This window comes from Panthera onca, chromosome C1, assembly GCF_046562875.1.
Source record: "Panthera onca isolate mPanOnc1 chromosome C1, mPanOnc1 haplotype 2, whole genome shotgun sequence".
Taxonomy (NCBI): Eukaryota; Metazoa; Chordata; class Mammalia; order Carnivora; family Felidae; genus Panthera; species Panthera onca.
In genome coordinates, this window is record NC_138346.1 from 179452966 (window position 1) to 179477313 (window position 24348).

Genomic DNA, 24348 nt, shown 5'->3' on the forward strand with positions numbered 1-24348 from the left:
ATTATAGGGGAAGAGTATTCTTAGCTGAGGGAATATATATGTAAAGTTGAGGAGTTTTGCCTGGCATAGTGAGGAAAAAAGAAGAGAAAATAATACAACTAGAGGATAAAGTGGATGGGAAAGATGTGTACATGATGAGGCTAGAGAAGGTAGGCTGAGGCCATATTATGAAAAACTTTTTGGACTCTGTTTAGTAAGTAGTATGAATTTAATAGAAGTTTTTTAGTTGAATAATGACATAGTCAAAATTTGTTTAGTTGAACTTGAATGACATTAGAATTCATTTATTCTGTTAGTGCTGACATACCAATAATAGGTTTGATCTAAGTAATGAATATTACAAACTAAGGAGAACTTGTCACATTTTATCTAGCCTACTTGCCTCGAAGGTATTTCAATTCTAATAGGGAATGTCTGAGTCTGGCCCTCAGCTCTTCGTTAACCTATGAATTAAAAAACTAGAGTCAGTTACTTACGACACTTAAACTAGGAGTTCAAGAAATTAAAGAAAGGCACTCAAGAAATGCTGACTGAATTAAATGGTAACTTTAAGGGGAAACCCCTGGTACAAGTTTCAGGCTTGATTCATTTAAGCCTTTGTAAACTATCCGTGTATTGCTGGGGCATCCCTATATTATAGAATGGCAGAACATGGACTGTGGCGGACTTAATCTTCTGAGTAAAGAACTAAGGTTGAAAAAAGTTATTAATCATATAAGGGCTTGGTGGGCTGGTGGGATGGTTGGGGGGAGTCTGAAATTCTTCCCTGGTGAATTTGTTGCCTTTGGTACCTCCCCTTCATCTCTCTTTTCTTTCACATACCCATGTTTCCCTGCTCTCCTCTTCTTTCTCCTGCGAAATGTTTTTACATGCTTTATCTCCTCTTTACTATATAAATAGAAAAAAAGAGAACTAGCTACAAGTTATTAATTCTAAGCGTTGTCAGATATATAGGCACAAGCCTTTCAGTTTCCTGTCTGTGTTGTGTCCAACAGACAGATGTGCCACCCGTCGGTGTAGAGAGCGTTGTCCCCACCCACCAAGAGGAAACGTGTCGGAGTAATGCGAGTCCATTTTCTTTCAGCTGGTCTACCGATGCACAGCAACCAGCCAATCCTGCTGTCTCAAGGGTATCCGTACCTCAATGTCAGTTACATTCAGCAGAAAAAGTGACATTTAATGGAAAGCAAAACAAATCAGGTCCTGATTTAAAATTTTAACACGTTTAGATAGCTTATTTAAATTCTAAGACTGTTTTTAAAGACTGTATTATTTGTATATAAATATGAACTATAGTTTTTACTAGTATCACCAAATTGAGTGATACAAATTTCATCTATTTTATTACCCTATTTTTAAGGGAATTTTATGTTTTGTTTAATCTTGATGAATTGTATAAAGAGAGAATTTAAAAAATTACATTCTTTATTTTCTATTAGCTGTATTCATACTTTGGTTGCTTCAGACTTTATATATATTGTTCTTAAGAATTAGGAAAAACTTTCATGTGTTTTAAATTTGTCACTTCTATTCTTTACAGAACCTTGTAGTGCCAAAAACTTTTTAAAAGCTAAAAAAAAAAAAATAATAAAATAAAACTACAACGTGAAGATTCAGAATTTTTTCTTTTACATTCTTGTATATTGAAAATATTCAAAATTGAACAGAAAGTTGCTTTTGTCTGTATTTGAAGTAATTCTATTTTAAGTTAATAAATCTTTTTGACAAGCGTCAAATTTGGTTAATTCATATGGTTGTTTAGATCATGGAGATATGTAACAATTTAGAGATTTGTTTTACTCTCAGTGAATGGAGCATTCTAAATTACAGACTTAGAGAACCAAGAATCTTTTTTAATGTCCTTTATTTTACTGGATCTTCACAACACCCATATGAAGTTGATAGAAACATATACTGTCTTCATGTCTGTTCATCATTGAGAAAACAGAGGTGCAAAACGATAAAGTGAATTCCAAGGTAGCACACTTCTATGTTGGAAAGAGAATGGAAACAGATCTTTTGAAGAAGAGTTTTTAAACACTGAGACTGATACTGGCAATTTGAGTGGAGGAAAGAGATTTCTTACTTACTGAGGTACTAGTATGTGCCAGACTATCCATTCTGAGTTCTGTTACTACCTGGAATGCACACTTGCCAGGATGGTGTTTACCAATAATGGTTGTGGTAACTGATTATAGTTGAAATTAAGCTTGTGTTGTTAGTAGTATTTTAGCTCTTTTTGGTACTATCCATTGAGCTGAGGTCATTTTGTCTAAACCTCCCAATTACATATTTGACAGGGATTTTGGACTAAATGATCCTATAGATTTATTTGGAAATCTGCAGAATAAGTAAATACAAATGTATTTTAAGGACAGTGTATTATCTTTGTTCTGCTTCCTCAGATATGCATTACTTAAATAGGAGACTCTGGGCTTTTGCCATATTTTCCACCTTGGAAGATGCTTGAAATCTATTGCAGGAGGTTGAGGGCTTTCCTGCCATATTTACAGCCCTGAAAAGGTATTTATTAAATGTTAAGATCAGGTCTATTTACTGTAAGTTCTTCATATTAAAACTTCAGTATCTCTCAGAATCCTACTAAATGGTGGAGTTTGCTCATTTGTTCTGTTAATGAGATAGCTGGCCCAGTGTATGTTTTTGTTAAAATATAGGCATACCTCGGAGCTGTTGCAGATTAGGTCCCAGATCACTGCAATAAAGCGAGTATCGCATTAAAGTGAGTCAAATGCCTTTTTTGATTTCCCAGTGCATGTAAGTTACGTTTACACTTATCCTGTAGTTGATTTAAGTGTACAGTAGCTTGTCGAAAATGTACATGCCTTAATTTTATTGCTAAAATATGTTAACCATCAGCTGAAATTCAGTGAGTCATAATCTTTTTGCTGGTGGAGGGTCTTGACTTGAGTGCTGACTGATCAGGTGGTTGTTGCTGAAGGTTGAGTTGGCTGTAACAATTTCTTAAAATAAGACACAAATGTAGTTTTGCCACATAGATTGATTTTTTCCTTTCACTTGAACACGTAGATGCCACTGTAGGGTTCTAAATTAGCCTAATTTCAATATTATGTCTCAGGGAAAAGGGAAGCCCAAGGGAGAGAGAGAGATGAGGAAATGGCTGATTGGTAGAGCAGTCAGAACACACGCATTTATTAAGTTTGCTATCTTATATGGGCATGGTTTGTGACACCCAAAACCATGGCACAGATCACCGTGATAAATACAATAATACAAAACTTTGAAATATTGTGAGAATTACCAAAATGTGATAGAGACGCAAAGTCATCAAATGCTATCAGAAAAAAAGGCATCAATAGACTTGCTCCATGCAGGGTTGCCATAAATCCTCAATTGGTCAAAACAAAACAAAACAAAAAACCTCAGTATCTTTGAGGGGCAGTAAGTGAAGTGCAGTAAAACGAGGTATGCCTATATGACTTGGAACATTGGTGTTTTTGTTTTTGTTTAATGTTTTTAGTTTTGAGGAAGAGAGAGTGAGAGCAAGTGGGGGAGGAGCAGAGAGAGGGGGAGACAGAGGATCTGAAGTAGGCTCTGCGATGACAGCAGAGTCCAATGTGAGGCTCAAACTCGTGAACTGTGAGATTATGACCTGAGCCGAAGTCAGATGATGCTTAATTGACTGAGCCACCTAGACACTCAGCATTCAGGTTTTTTTTAAATAGCGTTCATGTATTTAATCTTTTTTCAAGTCTTGGAGAACAGATGATGAGGTGTGTAAAGTGTTCATTTTACTGTTCTTTTGTATTTATTTGAAACTTTCATTAAAAAAAAAATCTCTGAGGCACCCAGTCTTAAGAGCATGCAGCTCTTGATCTTGGGGTTGTGAGTTTGAGCACCCTGTTAGGTATTGAGATTACTAAATCTCCAATAAGAGACTGTCCCTAATTCAGCTTTACTTTCTAAAGGAAAGAGGTATATATCACCTGGAAAAACGTATTTTGGGGGTTTTATAAAGCCCAGTAATTTAGGCTTTACTTTTGTGATAGTGTTCTATATAGTAATTTTCAGTATCTCACTTGTCCCTCCTTCAGCAATTACCAGTGCTCAGTAACTGGCAAAACTGTTCCAAGTGGAAAACTGTAATAATACTCTAAGTTTGTAATTTATACCAGCAGCAGCTCAGTTTTAGAAGTTTGTAAACTTCTCTTAGAAGTTGTAAACTTAAAAGTTTTTGATTGTGAATTCAAATTCATTGTAGAGCAGTTGGAAGTGCCAAAATTATCAATCTTTATTCAGAGTACACACACACACCACACTTAAGACCATATTGTTTTGAAATGTTTTGTATAATGTTTAATGACATGGGGAGATTAGTATCTTCCATTGCCATTAAAGATTATTCAAAGTATGAATATTAATTTTGTACCATACAATTTATTAAGTGCCCTACAGATGGACATTTTTGCTGTTTTTTCCTCATATATTAAAAATTATATAAGATGATGCGATAAAGCTATTTTTGTATATATTCTAGCATGGTGAATATATATAGATATATACTTATATTTGTATATGGGATTATTAGGTAAAAAAGGTAAAAGTTTTAGGATTCCTGCTATATATTGCCAAACTGCCTCCAGGAAGGTGGTTACCATTTTGTGGTCCCCAAAAATACATCAAATGTGTTGGTGAGCTTATAAAATAGCTTTAAAGTCGGAACAACTAATTTTTTCCCTTGTGAAGGATAATTTAAATGTATTCATTTAAAAAAAGTATTAAATAAAGGAACAAAGTATAGAAATCATCCATCAATCAGAAATACTTTTTAAACCTCAGGTTTACTTTATTTTTTTATTAAAAAAATTTTTTTAATGTTTATTCATTTTGAAAAGACAGAGAGCACAAGCAGGGGTGGGGCGGAGAGAGGGGGACACAGAATCCGAAGCAGGCTCCAGGCTCTGAGCTGTCAGTACAGAGCTCGACGCAGGGCTCGAACTCACGATGAGATCATGACCTGAGTCGAAGCTGGACGTTCAACTGCCTGAGCCACCCAGGCACGCCTCAGGTTTATTTTAATACTATTTTTTAATGTTTATTTTTGAGACAGAGAGCGTCAAAAGCAGGGGAGGGCAGAGAGAGGGGGGGAACAGAGGACCCAAAGCAGAGTTATTTAAGTAATCTTTACAATGTAGGGCTTAAACTCATATCCCCAGTCAAGAGCTATATGCTCTTCTGTCTGAACCAGCCAGGCAACCCCCAGCTATTTCTCTTAAACGTAGACAAACATACATACAAAGAGTTTTTAGAAAGTGGGCTCATGTGCTATGTTCAGTAAATATAGCAAATTAATTTTACTTGGATCTAACAAAAAGTGAAATGAACTGCTCAACTTAAAAATTTTTTTCTATGGTAGTTCTAAAAGATTTCCTTAAAAATTTTTTTAATTTTAGAGAATGAGCAGGGGAGAGGGGCAGAGGGAGAGAGAGAATCTTAATTAAGCAGGCTCCATGCTCAGTGTGGAGCCCGACACGGGGCTTGATCTCACAAACACTGGGATCATGACCTGAGCTAAAATCAAAAGTTAGATGTTCAACCCACTGAGCCACCCAGGTGCCCCACTAAAAGACTCCTCTTAAAATTAAGGGCAATTATAGAAAACATTAAAGAGGCTGGAGTTATTTTTTCCTGGTTTTCATGTATGTTTTAGTGAAGTGTAGGACTCCTATTATGAAAAACAAAATCCACACATTTTGTTCACATCAAGTCCTAAAACTATTTCCCATTTTTATTTAGTTTTTAAAATGTTTACTACCATTCCTTTTACTGCTGCTTTTTATTCCCAAATCCTGAATTTGATTAATTTCTTGTTGGGTGAGTTTTATTGTCAGGCATTTTTTTCCTAAGTGATTAGAATGCATATTCCCTTTACATTTTGTTCTTAATTTTTTTTTACTGTTTATTTTTGAGAGAGAGAGAGAGGCAGAGCAGGAGTCCGGAAGGGGCAGAGAGAGAGGGGGAGACACAGAATCCAAAGTAGGCTCCAGGCTCTGTGCTGACAGCACAGAGCAGGACTTGAACTCAAAAACATGAGATCATGACCTGAGCTGAAGTCAGACGCTTAACCAACTGAGCCACCCAGGTGTCCTTTCCCTTTATGTTAAAAAAAATTTTTTTTTTATGTTTTATTTTGAGAGAGAGCTAGCACATGGGGGAGGGGCAGAGAGAGAGGTCCAAAGCGGCTCCAGGCTCCAAGCTGCCATCACAGAGCCAGACACAGGGTCGACCCCACAAACTGGAACTGCGAGATCATGACCCTAGCAAGTCCATTGCTCAACTGATTGAGCCATCCAGGCGCCCCACCCCCTCTTTACATTTTTTTTTTTTTTTTTTTTTTTTTTTTTTTTTCTTTTTTTTTTTTTTAAATTTTTTTAACGTTTATTTATTTTTGAGACAGAGAGAGACAGAGCATGAATGGGGGAGGGGCAGAGAGAGAGGGAGACACAGAATCAGAAGAAGGATCCAGGCTCCGAGCCATTAGCCCAGAGCCCGACACGGGGCTCGAACTCGTGAACCGTGAGATCGTGACCCGAGCTGAAGTCGGACGCTTAACCAACTGAGCCACCCAGGCGCCCCCCTCTTTACATTTTAAAGACAACTTTGGGTGGGTACAAAATTCCTTTCACAACTTTACCCCTAGAGCCTTTTGCTTCACTGCTGCCTTGTGAAGTTTGTTCTAAGATCTGAGACCAGCTTGATTTTTTCCCCCTCATTATACAGGACTTGATTTCTCTGCTTAGATGTCCTTGTAATTCTTTGTCTTACCTTCATCAGGCTATTTCTTAATAGATTGTTCATTATTTCAAGAAAATTTTCTTGTATCTGGATATTTAAATTTGCTCAATTTTCTTCATCAGGAATGTGAATTATGCATATGTAGGATTTCAAGTGTTTTACTACCTTTATATGTCTTTTAAAAATTATTTCCCATTTTTATTTTCTCCAGCCTATTTTTTGTATGCCTTATATTTATTTTATATTGCTTTATAATAAGGCTTTTATTTGTCCAGTTTTTTAAATCTTCATTTAAGCTCTACTAAGCTTATTTAATCTCATCTTTGAACATGTATACTTTGCATTTTTTTAAAACATCACTTTGTTAATGGTCTTTTTTTTTAATGTTTATTATTTTTTTGAGAGCGAGCTAACGAGCATGAGTGGGGGAGGGGCAGAGAGGGAGACACAGATTTAGAAGCAGGCTCCAGGCTCGGAGCTGTCAGCACAGAGCCTGATGCAGGGCTCAAACTCAAACTGTGAGATCATGTCAGATGCTTGACTGAGCCACCCATGCATCCTGTTAATGGTCTTTTTTTGAGTCTGGAGAACTTGTTACTTTAACTTTCTGCAGGGAGTGACCAGCATCTGTGGTCTTTCTTTTCTGAGTAATGCTTATTTAACCTCAGATCAATCTATATGCGGGAAATAACAGAAAGGGGCTCAGGGAATGAGGCTTTCAGTTGAGTTCTTATATTGGAAGATTTAACCAAATTAATTGTGGGAAGTGAAATCAATTTAGTAGTTTGCACCCAGTGTTAAAAATGTATTAAGGGGTGCCTAGGTGGCTCAGTCAGTTGAGCATCTAACTTCGGCTCAGGTCATGATTTCATGGCTTGTGAATTCGAGCCCCGTTTCGGGCTCTGTGCTGACAGCTCGGAGCCTGGAGCTGCTTGGGAGCCTGGGTTCTGTGTCCCTCTCTTGCTCTGCCCCTTCTCCGCTCCTGCTTTGTCTCTCTCTCTCTCAACATTAAAAAAAATTTAAAAAACCCACAAAATACTGTATAGGAAATATCAGAATGCATTTTGCATAATGTTTTTTTCCTGAAATGTTTCAGTATAGAATACATGTGTAAAGGGGTAAAATGTAAAATGTTTCTTAATATAGGCTACAGTCAAAAAAGGTTTACAAAGCTACAGTTCCAAGGCCTCATCCAGTAGGCTAGCACACAGATGACAGAAATGGCCCTTCAGCAAAGTTTGTCCTTAGACTTCATCTCGTCTGCAATTCTTTGTCACTAATAAAAGAATAGGAACAATCTGCTTCCTGTTTTAGGCTGGCTGTACTACAATTTGGTTCAGATCTCTCCATACACCTAAATAAGTATGCTTTAAGTTTATAGTTTGTTTGAGGAGGCGAGGCTTATTTCTGTTATTTAAGATTGTCGAGTTTTTGTGGGTTTTTTTTGCAGGTTTTTCAATTTCTTAATCTTATACTTTAAAATGAATATTTTAACAATATGCTTGGTTGGTCCATAGGTCATTAAGCCAGAAGACATTTCTTTCCATCTGGATCACTTTGGTAAAGAACTAACTTCTAGGACTCTATAACAGACATAAATAGAGGTGCTTATATTTAATTCTTAAAGGCAGTCTTATATATAGTTGTATGATGAATAACATTAGCTCTTATGGATGACTTTTATCAGCTCAGGTATTACCAGGTGAGGAATCGTTGAAGAATGTAAAATCTCAAATCTCCCAAAATGCTTTAACATTGCTGCAAAAGTCCTTCAGTTCAACAGCAAGCAAAAGAATGTTAATCCTGTGACCAGATCTGGCTTCCCAAGAAACTAGATCCTATGAGGCAATTGGTCTTCAGAATTCTTGGTAGGTCCAGAGCTGTGGGAAGTCCAATCACTTCCCCCCACCCCTCTTTTTTTCCACTGTTTCCTTTTTAAAGGAAAAGTTAAGTACTAGTAGAATGAACTCTTCTAGCAAAGATCTCAACACCTTGATTATCAATGCCCACGGACACTTTGCAGTTCTTATTTTGCTTCTAAGTCCTCAAACCCTTAGCTTCTTTGATATACTGTCTCCTAATTCTTCTACCTTTCTGAAAGTTCATTTCCATTTTCAGGTGGTTGACTGCATTGCTTTCTCTCACCAGTGTTGAGTGTTGCCTATGCTTCTGTTGTTGGCTTTTCTTACATAAACACACACTTCCCGGGCAGCCCCCATTTAATTCTACATCTTCCACAATTACCTAAATGTTGTCAATTCAGGGTTAGATCACTATGCTCAACTCCAATTCCTACTTCTGACAACCTGGGCTTTATCTAGATATACCGTAGCAGTCTCTGTACTTTAAGTAAAATTGAATGCATCATTTTACTACCAAAAGAACTTTCACCACCTGCCCCCTCTAAAGCTTGGCCTCTTCCTGCTGTACTTTCTAACTTTGTGAATAAATGGCACTGTTTGCCAGCAAATGAAGTCAAAACCGTGAATGGTATTAGATACTTAACTCTCCTTTTCAATCTTATAGGCCCACTGCTACCGACTAAACTTGGAAAATAATGACAGTCTTTTCAAGGTAAAGGCTGAGCACCATAACCTAGAATTCAAGGCTTATGAGGAAGAAAAAACATATAAGAATGTTGTGTAAAAGGTGTTAAGTTCCATTGTTGAACTGTTCAATGCAACTGGATTAAATGATCCAGAAGAAGTCTTAACATTTGAATACATTCTGTTCTTACAAAGCTGCTGCTAACTCATCAGTTTTCATGTTTATTACGTAGTGCTGCTGAAAAAAAGTCTGGGAGAGAATAGGTTTTACTGACTTGAGTTTTGAGTGTAACAGCAGCAGCACAAATCTCAGGATTCTCAGAACAGTTCTAATTACAGAGCAAACCAAAACTAAACTACAGAAATACGGAAAGTGGATGTGTAAAATTTAATAACAAAAGGGTCACCATGCAGCCACATCCTCTCCTTGCCATTCATCCTCTCCACCCCTCAAATCCCTTACAAAGTTGAGTACAGTCAAGGTTGGTTGTACAGAGGGGTCGAAAGCAGCCCTTGGGAAGTGCTATCCCTCAAATGTGGATTATGATTCAAAGAGCGATACAAAACTCAGCACCTCTTTCATTAAAAAAAAAAAAAAAGTGAAGAAACTTGGTTAAAAAGAGCTAAAATATTCTCATAGCTGCCTAAGGTGTAGGTCTTGATACTTCCACATAGACAGGTGACTTCAGATCCACATGAGGCCATTTGGACTAAAACCAAACTGAGTCCATTACTCATTCCCTCTCCGGCTCTTCTTGTGGCTTTTCTTAGATCTGAAATGGTAACACATACAAATCGTAATACAGGTGTTAAAGGAGCTAGGCAAGAACTTCTGAGGAAGACAGGGGCATGCAGATACTGACGGGGATGGAGATACCTAATATTTATTTATTATTATTTTTTAATGTTTATTTATTTTTGAGAGAGACAGAGAAAGAATGGGAGTAGGTTAGGGGTAGAGAGAGAGGGAGGCACAGAATCAGAAGCAGTCTCCAGGCTCCGAGCTGTTAGCACAGAGTCCGATGCGGGGCTCAAACCTATGAGCTGTGAGATCATGCCCTGAGCCAAAGTCAGATGCTCAACTGACTGAGCCACCCAGGCACCCCAATACCTAATATTTATTAAATGTGCTGGGTGTACTGTCTCAGAGCAACACTGAGTGAGGCATTACTATCCAAAATTTGCCATTGAGAAAATGGGCTCTGAGAGGTTAAGAGTGCACCTGACAGAGTATAATAGCATATAGAGGTTTCTAATGAAAATTTATCAAATGAAAGTGACTTTGTCCAATGTCACTCAACTGTTAGGTGTTAAAAGTTGGGATTTAATCACAGGTCTCCTGAGACCAAAGCTCATGCCCTTACCACTATCCAAAGCTGTAATCCTATGAGGAAAAAACAAACGAACACGAAACATACATAGTTCTAAAAATTCTCAGGGCAAAAGGCCAATTTTGTCTTGTAATAAAGGAAAATTCCTAAATATTCCCATCAAAACAAAACTTCAGGTCTAACTTAGTTATGATTGGGGCTTTAATTTCTGAATAAAGAAAAAATTCTTAAGTCAAAATAGAGATCAGTCCATACCTTTCAGGAGACTTTGAGTGGCTCCTATGTCTGTGACTACGGTGATGACCTAGGGAAGAAAGGGCCACTGGATGAGTGGTATTCTACCTACCTACTCCCTCACTGGCACTTTCACTTCCCCCAACCCCTTTAATTGGCTTAATATTTTTTTTGGCTTATGCTAGAGACAGCTCTTGTTGGTAGCACTTCTCTGAAATGTGTGTGTTGTGGGGGCGGTGGTCAGAAGAACTGAACCCACTTTATATACATTCAAGGCTTTATGGCTGATTTCACAAAAATCACATTTATTTACCACTACTCTGTTGGGTGGTGTTCCTATAATTTCAGATGAAAAAACTGAAGCTCATCATCTTTTTAGCAAATCTTATAAAGGAGAGTCAAGATGTGAACTCTTAACTTTCATATTCTAAGTTCATTTCCTTTTCTTTTCAAGCAATAATACAGTCAGGCATTTCTGTACTGCAGGAGGCTGACTAGGCTAATTACAGTTCTTTAAGACAACCAATAGCAAAAGGCCCAAAGGCTATACCTGGAGACTTGGAGCGGGATCTGTGCCTTCTATCTCGAGACCTGCTGCGGTGACGCCTTGGACTTTTGCTCCGATGCCTTTCTCGGCGAGGGGAGGGGCTGTGGAGATGACTGGTCAGATTCCTTTATCTGACAATATATTCACCACAACAGCACCCCCCCTTCCCCAAAACCCTATCTTTCATTACAAATCAACTGAAGGCTTACCTCCTCCTTTTAGGAGACCTACTCCGCCTATACAGAGAGAAAAGAGGAAAACCTTAGTAGGTGCACTGCAGTTGTAGATTCCAAAAACTGTCCAAATTCTTCACTCGTATCCATGCCCTTTGCTCTGTAACTTTTTATTAACACCCTCCCACTCTAAGTCTGGGATTGGCCATGTCATCTGCTTTGCCAATGGGGTATTCGCAGATGGGATACTAACAGATACTGGAAGGAAACTTATGTGACTGAGGCTGTCTGCTCTTGAATTCTACCACTGCCATGAGAACATGCCTAACTTAGCCTAGAATGAGACACATGGAGAAGAGATGAGTTGCCTCAGTCATCTTAGTTAAAAGCCATCTTATACTAGCCAACAGACAGCTGACCACAAAATGGGTGAGTGAACTTACACTGCCTATTCTATTCTAGCCCAGCTTCAAATCACTGACTATAGCCTTGTGAACTACATAAATGGTTACTGTCTGCCACAGAGGTTTTGCAGGTGGTTGTTCTATAGCAATTAATACACTAGGCAAACATTCTTCACAATCTGAATTTTTTCCTTCTTTGATGTCCAAACTTCTTTGCTACCGTGCTAAAAGTCTCTCTGGAAGAGGCCAATGACTAGGGCCTTACCTTCTGGGAGACCGGCTTCTACTCCTCCTGTAGCGCAGTGTGGGAGAACGACGGGGCTTGTCCAAGTCTCGGTAGCTTCTCCGGCGATGATCAGGTGATGGCACTCTCTCCAACTGGAAAAGAGATAACTTACACAGAACCATTTAGGAACAGTATATACACCCCCTCCTCATCCTGGCCCAAATTCCACCTCCAAGTGACTTTAAAACAACAAATACATAGAGAACCCTAAGGACAAAAAGAACTACCAAATAAACTGAATGGTTTCCAATAATCCCACTATTATTCTAGTGTTGGTACCTTTATTCTGGGACAATGTGAGAATAGTGAGAAGTAATTCTGTTTATCTCCTTAAGAAGCTGGATTTCCAATGAGAAAGAAGAGATACAGATGTAAGATCAAGAAGATTAAAGTATAAACTCATGCTGTACTTTAATCTTAAAAATTTCCTCCAGGTCTGCCAACTGTAAAGACCTAGAGATATTGACCAAACCCATAGCAATGAGCATTTATAGTGCCCAGACTGTGGTATCTAAATACCATTATCCCTTTAAGTGAAACCAAGGGCTCCCTGGAAAAATGGCTAATTTCAGGTTTGGGGCAGAAGCTTTGAAGACATGACTAGAATGTATCAGAAGCAAGGAGGCTGAGATTACCATGATTATATCAGTCTCCTGAGTCAAGTTGGGGGTCCCCCACTTGAGGGGGGGACAGTTTCAGCATCAGCAAGGACCATGATGGTTCCAAACATCCAATTTGCTTAAATCCATGAGTTCACAATGTTACCAGGCACAAAAGCACATTGATCACATTGGGAGGATACTATGGAGTCAACTAATTATTTTAGAAACTGATAAAGAGAAATAATCAAGTATTGATCTTTTTTTCTATATCAACTGTACCTAGGAAAAATTAAGTGTTGATGTGGGAGATTTCTCTTTACAGCAATGTTTTAGGTAACAAATGATGAAAAGACAAATTAGAGTATCACCATCTTACAACCGCTAATGGGTCTAGGCAGAGATCATCTAGGCACCATAGCTCCTAATCTGACAAAAAAGGACAGCCAGACTTTGCTCACCCTTGGGGAAGTACACACCAGTACCTATAAAGTAGTGTTGCTCTACTCTAAGTACCTCAAATCCAACTGAACCTTCAGATCTAAGAATTTGTTTATAGGAAATATAAGGGACAAATTTAAGTGACCCCCACAGGGACACAATCAGAAAAACACAGATTGTAAAAATCTGTATAGAATAACGACCTGTTTTATGGCTCTTTTGAATACTAATTCAAACCTAAAAAATATAGGGCAATTGGGGATATGTGAATCCTGAATATTTGTCTTTTTCCTTGTTTCAAGGTTAATTTAAATTCTAGTTAACATATAGTTTTAATTTCAACACTGAATATCTGATATTAAAGAATTACTGTTAATTTGGAGGTGCTAATGGTATCACAGTTAGGCCTTGTCTGAAATACGGATGAAATACAGGATAGCTGTGATATAGGTCAAGAAAATTGGTGTGGGGGCAATTTGGTATAGATATACATAAGAAATAAAATGGCTGAGTTGATATCATGGAGGCTAGGTAATGGATAAATGGAGGCACATTCTCCACTTTAGCACGTGATTGAAATTTTCCATCAAAAAAGTGGAAAAACAGGAGTGCCTGGGTGGCTCTTTTGGTTAAGTGTCTGACTCTTGATTTTGGCTCAAGTCATTATCTCAGCATTCAGGAGATCGAGCTCTGCACTGGGCACTGCATTAAATGCAGAGCTTGCTTGGGATTTTCTCTCTCCCTCTCTCTCTGCTCCTACCCCGCTTGTGCTTTCTCTCACTCAAAATAAATAAACTTTAAAAGAAAAAAAAAGAAAAGAAAAACAGAATGCCTACTTTTGGTTTACTCACCACATAAGAGCACCTCAGCCTTGCATGGCTTTCAATTCATGAATGTTTCTGTTGGCACTCACCTTAAAGGGAGCCTACTGGCTCAGAACTACACTTCCATTTGCAGTCAGAATCCATAATCCAGCATTTCTTGTTTCCCCCCCCCCAGCCTTTTTTTATACATATTTTAATCACAAATGTTTCAGATCCTTCTTTTCTAATTCAACCATAAATACTTCTACATTATCATATACAGTACTTTTCATAACAGTTTTAATGGCTAATAGTTTTAATAGTTTACCTGAGTGCTCCCTGACAGCTGGGTTCCTTTCAATTTTTCAGCATTATAACTAGTAAAGAACACGATCATGCAGTAGGTATTTTTCTTTAAAAAAATTTTTTTAATGTTTATTAGAGAGAGCAAGAGAGAGCATGTGTGCAAGGTGGGGAGGGGCAGAGAGAGAGGGAGACACAGAATCCAAAGCAGGCTCCAGGCTCTAAGCTGTTAGCACAGAGCCCAACGTGGGACTTGAACTCACTGACCGTGAGATCATGACCTGAGCCAAAGTTGGACACTTAACTGACAGAGCCACCCAGGCACCTCAGGTATTTTCTTTTTCTAAACTAGGCTTACTCCTTAGGATAGGTTCAACTATGCACAGTATTATTATTCTTGTCCTAAGTATTTATTTAAATAGCTGCCAACTATGAGGCAATTATAATGTCCCAGTACTGTGCTAAGGGCGTTGTATATATCCTTTTATTAATATCCATAACAATCCTAAGAGAAAGGTATCATTAGCCTTGCTTTACAAAAGAAAAGACTGAAATTAATTTGCACAAGATTGTGGAGAGCTGAGATACGAATCAAAGTCTATTTAATTCAATGCTCATACTCTTAAATACCGTATTTTTTGGTTAAAGAAAGTTAAAAAGTAAAGTCTGAAAACAAAACAAGAAAGGACCATTCCCCCATCCCTTCCCCATAATTATCCCTCCTTCAACTGTTAAGCTCCCAGAGAGCCTGACCTTCTCATCTTCCTCTTCTTCCTCTTCACTGGACTCCACATCATCCATGTCCTCTTCTAGAGCACTAACCCGAGGCTCCAGTTGCTCAGCTTCCTCTAGCACATAGCGTTTCTATGGAAAGCATAAGGAGAGTTAGAGGGCCTTGTTCTCTCATCTATGTCTTGAAGCCCCAACACTGGGCTTCTGGGATTGACAGGAAGACTAGGGAGCAATAGCTGAGGCAATTTCATTTCAAAGACATCCTAGACAGTTCAAGATTTTCCTAAGGAATCTAACATACTTGGAACCAATACTCACATATCCCCCTGTAAACACATAAATACAAAGTTGAAGGTAACAACTTCATTTTCTGTTGGCTTATTCTCTGTGGTCTTTTACTCTTCCAGTCACTGAAATATCAAGCCGTATAGGTATAGCCTTGAATAAAAAATGGAGCCTCATATACAAGGACCAGTATGTTCACAGCTGTGACTCTGGTGGCTGGTAGTTGCAACAGGGGCTCAGAGCAGAATCTCCCCTAAGAGACCCACTGAGGCTCAGCCCAGTTTGGCGACTAAAGAGTGCCTTGGGTCCTGCTCTGGAATACCACCAACTCTCTACCTGACTCAGGATTTAGAGAACTGTCTATACAGTTCAGTGTGAGTCATTCAGTGTGAACACTGGGACTCCTGATTCCATTTTCTTCTGAGATGTGACTTAGCAGGCTTATCTATGATTAAGGAACTGAAAGGGAAAGATGAGTTAAAAAATGCCAAATGGACTTGCTGGGTCATAAGATCCCTTTACCATTTTCTCCTGTCTAGGACATAAAGAATGTTGGACAGCCCTAGAATAAATAGTAGTATCTAGCTTACATCTCACTCATCCCTAACAAAATTCTATGAAGTTTGAGAGAAATGAGACAAAGATGCCACTCAGTGAAGTCAATACCTCATTAAAGAGCTCCTTGGAAGAAGGCCCTCCAGTCACAGGATTACCAGTTTGTGATCAGTTGTGATCTAAGACTGCATCAGACAGGGCATCCCAAATCCCTAATGCTCACAAGACTCAGAAGCTACTAAAATCACTATATTAATTCATTGTATTTGTGTTTGATGAAATTTGAATTCATCCCAGAGCAGCTTGTTGTCAATGTCCAGGCACATCAGAAGCTAAATTGATGAGGTACTTACCAAGGACAGAATCAGAACAAAAGAAAGTGTTAAGGATCACTTCATCCAGAACAGATAGAGGCCCACACCAGACCACACTTCTTGGTGATATACATCAGTCAGATTTCAATTTTCTCTCTCAGTGCATGTTTTGTGGTCTTCTAGACTCTATGCAGACCATCTTCTTTACACCAATAGTCTTGCTTAAAGCTGAATGGACTTTCAATCCTTTGGCTACAAACTGATTGCACTTGAAAGTAATCCATTTCTTGTAGTATTTTTAAAAATGATAGCAGCTAATAACGATTGCTAACATAATCATAATGAAGTGTGAGAACCGGGCCCTGAAAGCACGCTTTCAGTTTTGAAATCTTACTCTTTTTTTTAGAGTTTATTTATTTTGAGAGAGAGGGAGAGGGAGAGAGAGAACCCTAAGCAGGCTCTGTGCTGTCAGTGCAGAGCCCGACACAGGGCTCAGTGTCATGAATGGTGAGATTATAACCTGAGCTGAAATCAAGAGTCAGGTGCTTAACCAACTACTGAGCCACCCAGGCACCCCGAAATCTTACTCTCTTTACTACAGTCTACAATAGCCAATACATAACAGGAAGTATATATCACACTCATTTTCAGGATTTTTATTTTATAGGTTCCTTTAACTGGGTCACTATAGAGGAAGAATTGGTTCACTGCATTTAAATGTGAGCACTTACCTACCAACTGCTTTTTATCCAGCTGATTTGCTGCCTCATCTGACCCGTTTATCAGATACCTGCATTTCACTCTATTCCCTACTTTGAAATAATTATTATGAAATAAATATTACTTTGCTGAGTGAAAGACAAAAAAAGAAGAGTATATACTGTATCAATTCCAAAACACAAACTAATCTTATTGTGACAGCATATCAATGGTTGCTTAAGGGTGAGGGAGAAGGGAAGGAAGGGATTACCCAAAAGGAAAAAAGGAAACTTTTGGGATAATGGATATGTTCACTATTTTTGATTGTGAGGACAGTTTCAAGGGTGTATACATATGGCAAAACTTACCAAATTGTACACTTATCAAATTGTATGTAGTTTAATGTATGTCAGTTACACTTTAATAATAAAGCCATTTAAAAGAGCAAAAGTCTTTGTTCAAATGAAATCTCACTCTCAAGCCCAGTATGTAACTTGGAGAAAAAAGGAGTTGCTGTGATTGAATATGTGGGCTTTTTCCTCTTATTGCTCTCCGTAGCCTTAAAACAGTTCCATAGAGCATGTTAAAGACCACTGAAGTAGTCTAATTTCCCTATTTTATAGATGGGAAAATAAAACCAGGTCCCACAGCTAGTCAGCTATAACAACAACCCAGAAATTTAATCTCCTAATTCCCTGCTCATTTCTCCATTACAGACCATTCCCTTTCTCTTTAGGCAACCTACTTTATCTGTTTTCCCTATGTACTTTATGATAGTAGGTTTAAAATCATAGTCTGCAAAACCCATTCCTGAAAGGTGCTACATGGATAATCATTAGGGAAGGGAGCAGGGTTATAAAGGATATTTAAGGGGTTCAGATCTCAGTCTACCACTCCTGACTCTCCTGTTTTATATCCTGCAATTTCCTTATAATATTTTAAAGAAGAAAGTCTTGCTGTGTTAACTCACTTTTAAAGCCCTACTCTTCAAATACTTTATCTGTTTTCCTTTCACTCTCAATCCCCTTTTTCATAGTAGTAAGACTGCTTAATAAGAGGGCCCCTAGGATCCTAGAGCTCCGGTGTTTTATTATGTATGTGTACTTGTCTGTCTGCCTGTCTTGGGGAGAGAAGGGCGACTCTGATAAGAGACCTTTATCTTTTACCTGTAGCCGGGGTAGAATGATATCACAGACTCTCTCACTGTGCAGCAGTTCATCAATAAACTCATCCACATGCATCAGTTCAAACTCTGAAAGAAAAGTCATAAGCTTAAGCAACTTGGAAATAAATTTATATAGCCAACAAGTAAAAGAAGTTTAAGACTCTATATGTAAAATATAGAGTACTTGGTATAGAAAGTGTAAACCCTCTGCAGCCTCCCCTTCCTGCATATTCATTAGTAAAGCTATTCAGTGTGGCAGTTACAGAGAAGGGATTACTGACAAACCTGGCTCAAACTATAGCCATTCACAGCCTTGTCATCACTTATCTTCATTCAGTTCACCTCTACTGAGGCCATCTATGAAACAGGCCTCTTCTTAGAGCTGGCGATAAAGGGATGAATAAAGCTGTCCGAATTAGCAGGAGACCCAACACAAAAGCAAGTGCAAACAGTCCTGAATTGTATAGGGGTGATGTTCTTGAACAGATCATATAACTCAAGTACAAATTCTTATGTGAACGCACTATGTTTTTAAATATAGAACATGTATCTTATATGGTAAACAATAGCCTTTTCAGGATTCTTATCGTAAACATTACCTTAGTTCAGTGGTTCTCAACCAGGGGTTACTTTGCTACCCACAACTAATGGGGATGCTACTGGCATCTTAGTGGGTAGAGTCCAGGGATAATGGCTAAACATCCTACAATGGGCTGGACAGCTCCCCACAACAAAGAATCATCTGGATCAAACTGTCAATAGGTTGAGAAACCCCATCTTAGTTTAACATAGTATAATCATAAATAAGTAATTCCATGATGGCCACGACCATGTCCACCTTGTTCACCATGTTATTTCCAGTATTAGCACAGAATCTGGCATGATATTGGTAGTTACTATGTATTTATTCAATAAACAAATTAACAAGTTAATAAAATTTAAAGTAAAACACCAAAATCTTAACTTTCTACTGCTTAATGTTACATCTAGAAGGGAAAGGCAAATGTTCCTAATCTTTGGTTATGACACTAAGTGAGAAGAAAAATATTTTGACTGTATTACCCTGAATCCCACTCTACCACAAAAAATAACTTTTTGTAAAATGTATGGAGCTGCCCCCATTGGACACACTATTTTTCAGGGGATTCCTACAGAAGTAGAAGTATACTTAATCTATACTGCAGTGTGAAATAAAGTGCTAGAAGAGACACCACTAAAAATAACTATAATGATATAACATAGGGAAAACTAACTTTGGGAGGTTTGGGGAAGGCTTTTACAGAGGTCATTCTAAAGGTAGATCTTATGGGATGGAGCACATGTGGAGGGAACACATGATGGAAGGCTGAGATTGACACAAGATGCAATTGAAAAGGTAGGCAACCAGGGACAGACTGGGTAAGGCTAACAGAAAGTCTGATGGAGTACTCCGTGCAGGTGGTGGAGAAGCTGAATGAAGATGGTAATGTAATGGATGAAGAGGAACATTCACAACGTATGTTACAATGTGAAGGGAGAGATACTGGTGAAATAAAAACTGGTTCAGGGAGGAAGGTCCAGACATTTGGCAACATACTCACCCCCATTTCGGTTCTGGCTCTTGATTTTTCGATAGTCGTTGTACAGAGGCTCTAAGTACTTGTAGCAATCAATTGCAGTGCCTGTCAGCCTCATGTAAAGTGCTCCCAACATGCGGACATACCTGACAGACAGAGGACAATGAAGCTACAGGCCATTCAAAAAAATTCTTGAGTTTCACACCTGCCTTTTTTCATATCAGTAGTGGATGAACAAGTTCTTTCTCTTCTTTGGCATATGAGAAAACCACAATTTTAGAGGCAACGTAGGGCAGCAGAAAGATAGTTAAAATATGGAGACCTGGCGTCAAGTTCCCATTCTACCATTTACTTGCTGTGGGAACTTGGGACATGTTGATCAACTTTCAGAGTCTATGTAACATGAAGATAGAACTTATTTACCTCACAGGATTGCTGTAAGAATCAAATCAGATACTGAATTTAACAACAGGACATATATATTTACTAACAATACAAGAAATAATATACATAGATGTGAATATATAAATTGTTGCTAGGCAGCATAGAAGGCTGGTTCTGGAAAAAAGTCAAAGTCATCTAGGTTACCATTCTGAGTCCATAACTTACTGATTTTGTTATATTAAGCAAGTTACTTACTTTCTCAATCCTTGTAAAATGGAGATGATAATGCCTAATTTAATGGCTTGGTGTATTTAGTGAGAAATGTGCATGTAGTGCTAAGCATAGCATATAGTGCCTAATAAAAGTTAGCTATTTTCTAGCTGTTAATGTTTTGTTAAAATTCCTTTTTCTTTTCTCCTGTATCCAACTACCCACTCAAATCTACACTTGTAGTAACTAGTAGGCATTTCAAACTCAGCAGTTTCTTTATATGACAAACAGAATAAAGTACAAAAGAATGTGTACACTGAAGCCAGCTTTGCCACTTACTAGCTGTTTGACCTTGAGGAAATTACTTAATTTCTCTGTGCTAGGTTTCCTCCCCTGTATGACAGGGGTAATAACTTTATAGGGTTGTTGTGAAGGTTAAATACCTATATGTAACTCCCTTAGAATAGAGGGTGGCACCTAATAAGCTATCATGTCTGTCTCCTATACTTGTCTGTGAGCTCCTTGAGAATGAATAATAAAATAGTACGAGCAGCTTACATTTTGGGGGTGTTTACCATGCGACAGGCACTGCACTATCTTTTTTAAATAAAATTTTAAATTTTATTTCAGAGAGAGAAGAATGCACAAGTGGGGAGAAGGGCAGAGGGAGGGAGAGAATCTTAAGCAGGCTCCACACTTAGCACAGACCCTGACACAGGGCTCGATGCCATAACCATGAGTCAGGGCTCAGGCACCACCTAGGCCCCCCAGCACTATCTTTTTTAACTCTCATATCAATCCTGAATTGGTATCCTCATCTCCATTTTACAGATAAATAAAGCTCAGAAAATGTAGTAACTTCTCCAAGGTCACAATAAGTAACAGAGTCTGGACATGAACCTATATCTACATGAAAGTTTTCCTATTTGTTTACCACACAATGTAGTTTTCTTCATCTTTGAGCATCCAGTGTTACCAACATATTAGGCACTCACTTCTGCTTAATCTATGTTCAGTGAATTTGTGAAATGCTTTTTGGGTGGCAGAGGCAAGGGGGTGGGGGGAGTTACCAAGACTAGGAATGTAAAGAAGATCAAAACCATCAGAACAAACAAAATACAAACTCAAGAACTCAGGAGCAAAGTCTGTAGGGTGGAACTCTGTAGAAATAAGATACATTGCTTTCACTCTTCTTAACCAAAGCCAAATTCTGGATCACTGAAATTGAAGCTTTTATATTAGCTAGTCAACATTTCACTCACTTGAAATCTTCATTTTTGATAAACTCTACAATGATATCCTTCTCGGGTTGAATTTGAAGCATCTTCAAGGTCAAACACAGAAAGGGAGTTGGCTTTATGTTGCCACCATAGACACCACCCACAAACCTCAACTCCATGGCTTTATCGACTACAAGTTCAGCTAAAAACAAAAACAAAAACAAAATAAAGTGGCATCTCAGACACATTAGGCCCAGCTTTTCCCAGTGTGAAGTGGAGAGAAGTTACTTCAAGCTTTGGTACTCCTGCATACTAATCAATAATTTCGTATTTGGAGAATAAGCATGTCTGAGTAGGAATAACAACAGCAGCCAATATACACTGAAGTGTCACTATATGCGAGATACTCTGCTAAGCATTTCATATAATCTCAATCTTCGCAAGCTCTGAAGTTCCTGCACTGAGGCTGTTTTCAGCTAAGAAAAATGAGGGCTAAGAAAGGTTAAGTGACTTGCTCAAGGTGCACAGCCAGAGAGTAGCAGGGCCTGGATATACATGTAAGGAGTCTAATTTCAGAGTCCATGCTTGTCACCATCGTTTGCCAAAAAACTGCCAGATCAAGAGTTAAATAACAACAACAAACCACTCTATAACTACATAACCCTTATCTTTCACAAGTGTTTTCAAAATCAAACACAAGCTGTGTGAACTAGGACAAGTCATTTTACTTTTTTAACCTGTCATTTCAAATCTGAATAATAAAGGTACAAAGTTTAAGGGCTATAGTGACAATCAAGTGAGACAAAACAAATGTTAACACCTGACACACAGCAAATAATGTATGAGAGACACCATTAGTGTCTTATAAATCAGATTTCAAGTTCCTTTACGATAAATTCTATATTAATTCATTCAACATTACAGTTGACAACTTATAGCCGGGTGCTAAATACTAGAGAAACAGGTAAAGGGATAAAGAAGGACAAAATTACTACTCTTACAGAGTTTACAGTCTGGCAAGGCAGAAAGCATTGAAAAAATAATTGAAATTGTGATGAACAGTTGAAAGAAGATGCAGGATGCATACAATTATATGACGGGAACATAATCTTAGTGTTGGGGGAGAAAAGATCATGAGTTCAACTTTTGGACATACCGAGTTGGCATGTTTTGGAATCAAGAGATTTAGATCTCAGAGGGAGAGATAAATTTGAAGGTATCTACATATAACATGTAACTACAGTGCGGAGATCATCCAAGGAGAGAATTATGTAATGAGAAAAGGCCCCAAAATTGACATGACTCCAAAATTTAATGGCGACTGAGAGAAACAATATGACTTGTCCATGGACACACAGTTAGCAGTGGTGGCAACAACAGTAATGGCATAGGTGGAGTTAACAGTAATGGCATAGGTAACAACAACTAGCACACTGCTGGATACTTCTTAAAATATTTACCTGTAACTTTGTTTTTTGTTTTTTTTAAAGTTTACTTATTTCGAAAGAGAGAAAGCACAGGTGCGGCGGCAGCAGTAGGTGAGGGAGGGACAGACTGATTGGGAGAGAAAATCCCAAGCAGGCTCCCTGCTGACAGAGGAAGAACCCAAGGCAGGGGATCCATCCCACCAACCCTGGGATCATGACTGAGCAGAAACCAAGGGTGGGAAGCTTAACCACTAAGCCACCCAGGCGCCCCTATACCAAATACTTCTTGTACTTCTTTTTAAAGTTTATTTATTTTGAGAGAGAAAGTGCGAGTGGAGGAGGGGCATAGACAGAGGGGCAGAGAGAGAATCCCAAGCAGGCTCTGTACTGTCAGCGCAGAGCCCCATGTGGGGGCTCGAACCCAGGAACCATGAGATCATGATCTGAGCCAAGTGGAAGGCTTAACCGACTGAGCCACCCAGAGAGCCCCATACTTTTTGTACATTATTGTATTTCGCCCTTAGAACAAACCTTTGAGGTGGGCATTAAACTCATTTTACAGTAAGAAGCAGCCATGGTTCACTGGGTAACAGAGCTACTAAAATGAGGAGCCAAAATTCAAAGACTGAAAGACTACCAGTTCTTCTCTGAAGAACTGATATTTATATTAGGATCCGAACGTGGAAATACTGCAAATGGTCCAGATTTAGGGACAGTAAGACCATGAGTTGGGTATCAGGTATGTTAACGTTCCTTTAAGAACTTTAGGGTCCCCGAGCTTAACAATGTTTGGGAACTCAGCAGATAATTATGAAATATGGAAAGACCCACAGAACCCAACTCAGACATGCCTCCGACTAAGGCGCTAGCATATTCACAAGTATCCCCAGAGATCAACACAAAACTGGGTACATAGTAGGCGCTCAGATTTTTCTGAACGACTGACAGATTCCCCTCCGTTTCACCCCCTTGGGCCAGTCTTGGAGGCGCCCAGTCAGAACTGGGCCACAAGGCGGCGGAAAAGAGTCCGCGCGCTCCCGCTCACCCGTCAGTCCAAAGCACTCCTCTTTCCAGTACTTAGACTCGTAGATTCGCGTCCGAATGATCTTCTCCACCAAATACTGAGGATTGGTGCCGTGGATGCTATGCGCATCCTTCACCGTACGGTTCGCCATTTTCGAACTCCTTCGGTTCTACTTCCGTCGGTTCCTTTAATGCGTCACATCCAGTTTAAAAAAAAAAAAATCCACAAAGGGACGAAGAAGGGTTCAGAAAGTCTTTAAATAGCTGAAGCCACCATCTTGATACCGGAAATGCTGCAAGAAAAGGAACTTCTCTCCGCTTAACAGCGTCGCTGACC

The 24348-nt window shown here is 38.7% G+C and overlaps 2 protein-coding genes across 15 annotated transcripts in view; one reads left to right on the forward strand and one right to left on the reverse strand.

Moving 5' to 3' along the window:
- The window catches only part of TUT4 (terminal uridylyl transferase 4), a 140675-nt gene extending 130735 nt beyond the window's left edge, over positions 1-9940 (forward strand). For 3 of the 13 annotated variants that reach the window (XM_060624552.3, XM_060624558.3, XM_060624557.3), the window contains one exon: positions 1085-1615. In XM_060624552.3, the coding sequence (XP_060480535.3) occupies positions 1085-1173 (89 nt within the window). In that variant the 3' untranslated portion in view covers positions 1174-1615. Of the gene's footprint in view, positions 1-995; positions 1616-2405; positions 3598-8291 lie in introns of those variants that run through there. The other 10 variants (XM_060624550.3, XM_078451906.2, XM_078451905.2 and 7 more) reach the window with 6 other exon arrangements.
- On the reverse strand, positions 9905-24298 carry PRPF38A (pre-mRNA processing factor 38A). Of its 2 annotated transcripts, none has more exons than XM_060624573.2 (10): positions 24034-24298; positions 21604-21763; positions 19772-19893; positions 18193-18278; positions 15195-15305; positions 12275-12387; positions 11642-11668; positions 11436-11533; positions 10907-10955; positions 9905-10093 (listed from the first exon to the last, which is right to left on the reverse strand). In XM_060624573.2, exons 1-10 carry the CDS (start codon positions 24161-24163, stop codon positions 10051-10053), a joined length of 939 nt encoding a protein of 312 aa, XP_060480556.1. In that variant the 5' UTR covers positions 24164-24298; the 3' UTR covers positions 9905-10050. The 2 variants fall into 2 exon arrangements, with proteins under 2 accessions (XP_060480556.1, XP_060480555.1); XM_060624572.2 differs by having other exon boundaries at positions 11436-11545.
- Between the last annotated feature and the right edge of the window lie 50 nt (positions 24299-24348).

What these genes read in the sequence shown, in the direction of transcription:
- PRPF38A (XM_060624572.2), bottom strand. Translation starts at nt 24,163, where the DNA reads ATGGCGAACCGTACGGTGAAGGATGCGCATAGCATCCACGGCACCAAT. An exon ending in GGAGTGCTTTGGACTGACGG is followed by an intron (nt 21,764 to 24,033) that starts GTGAGCGGGAGC and finishes TTTTGTTTTTAG; the next exon opens with CTGAACTTGTAGTCGATAAA. An exon ending in GAGCCAGAACCGAAATGGGG is followed by an intron (nt 18,279 to 19,771) that starts GTGAGTATGTTG and finishes CTTTTCTTTCAG; the next exon opens with AGTTTGAACTGATGCATGTG.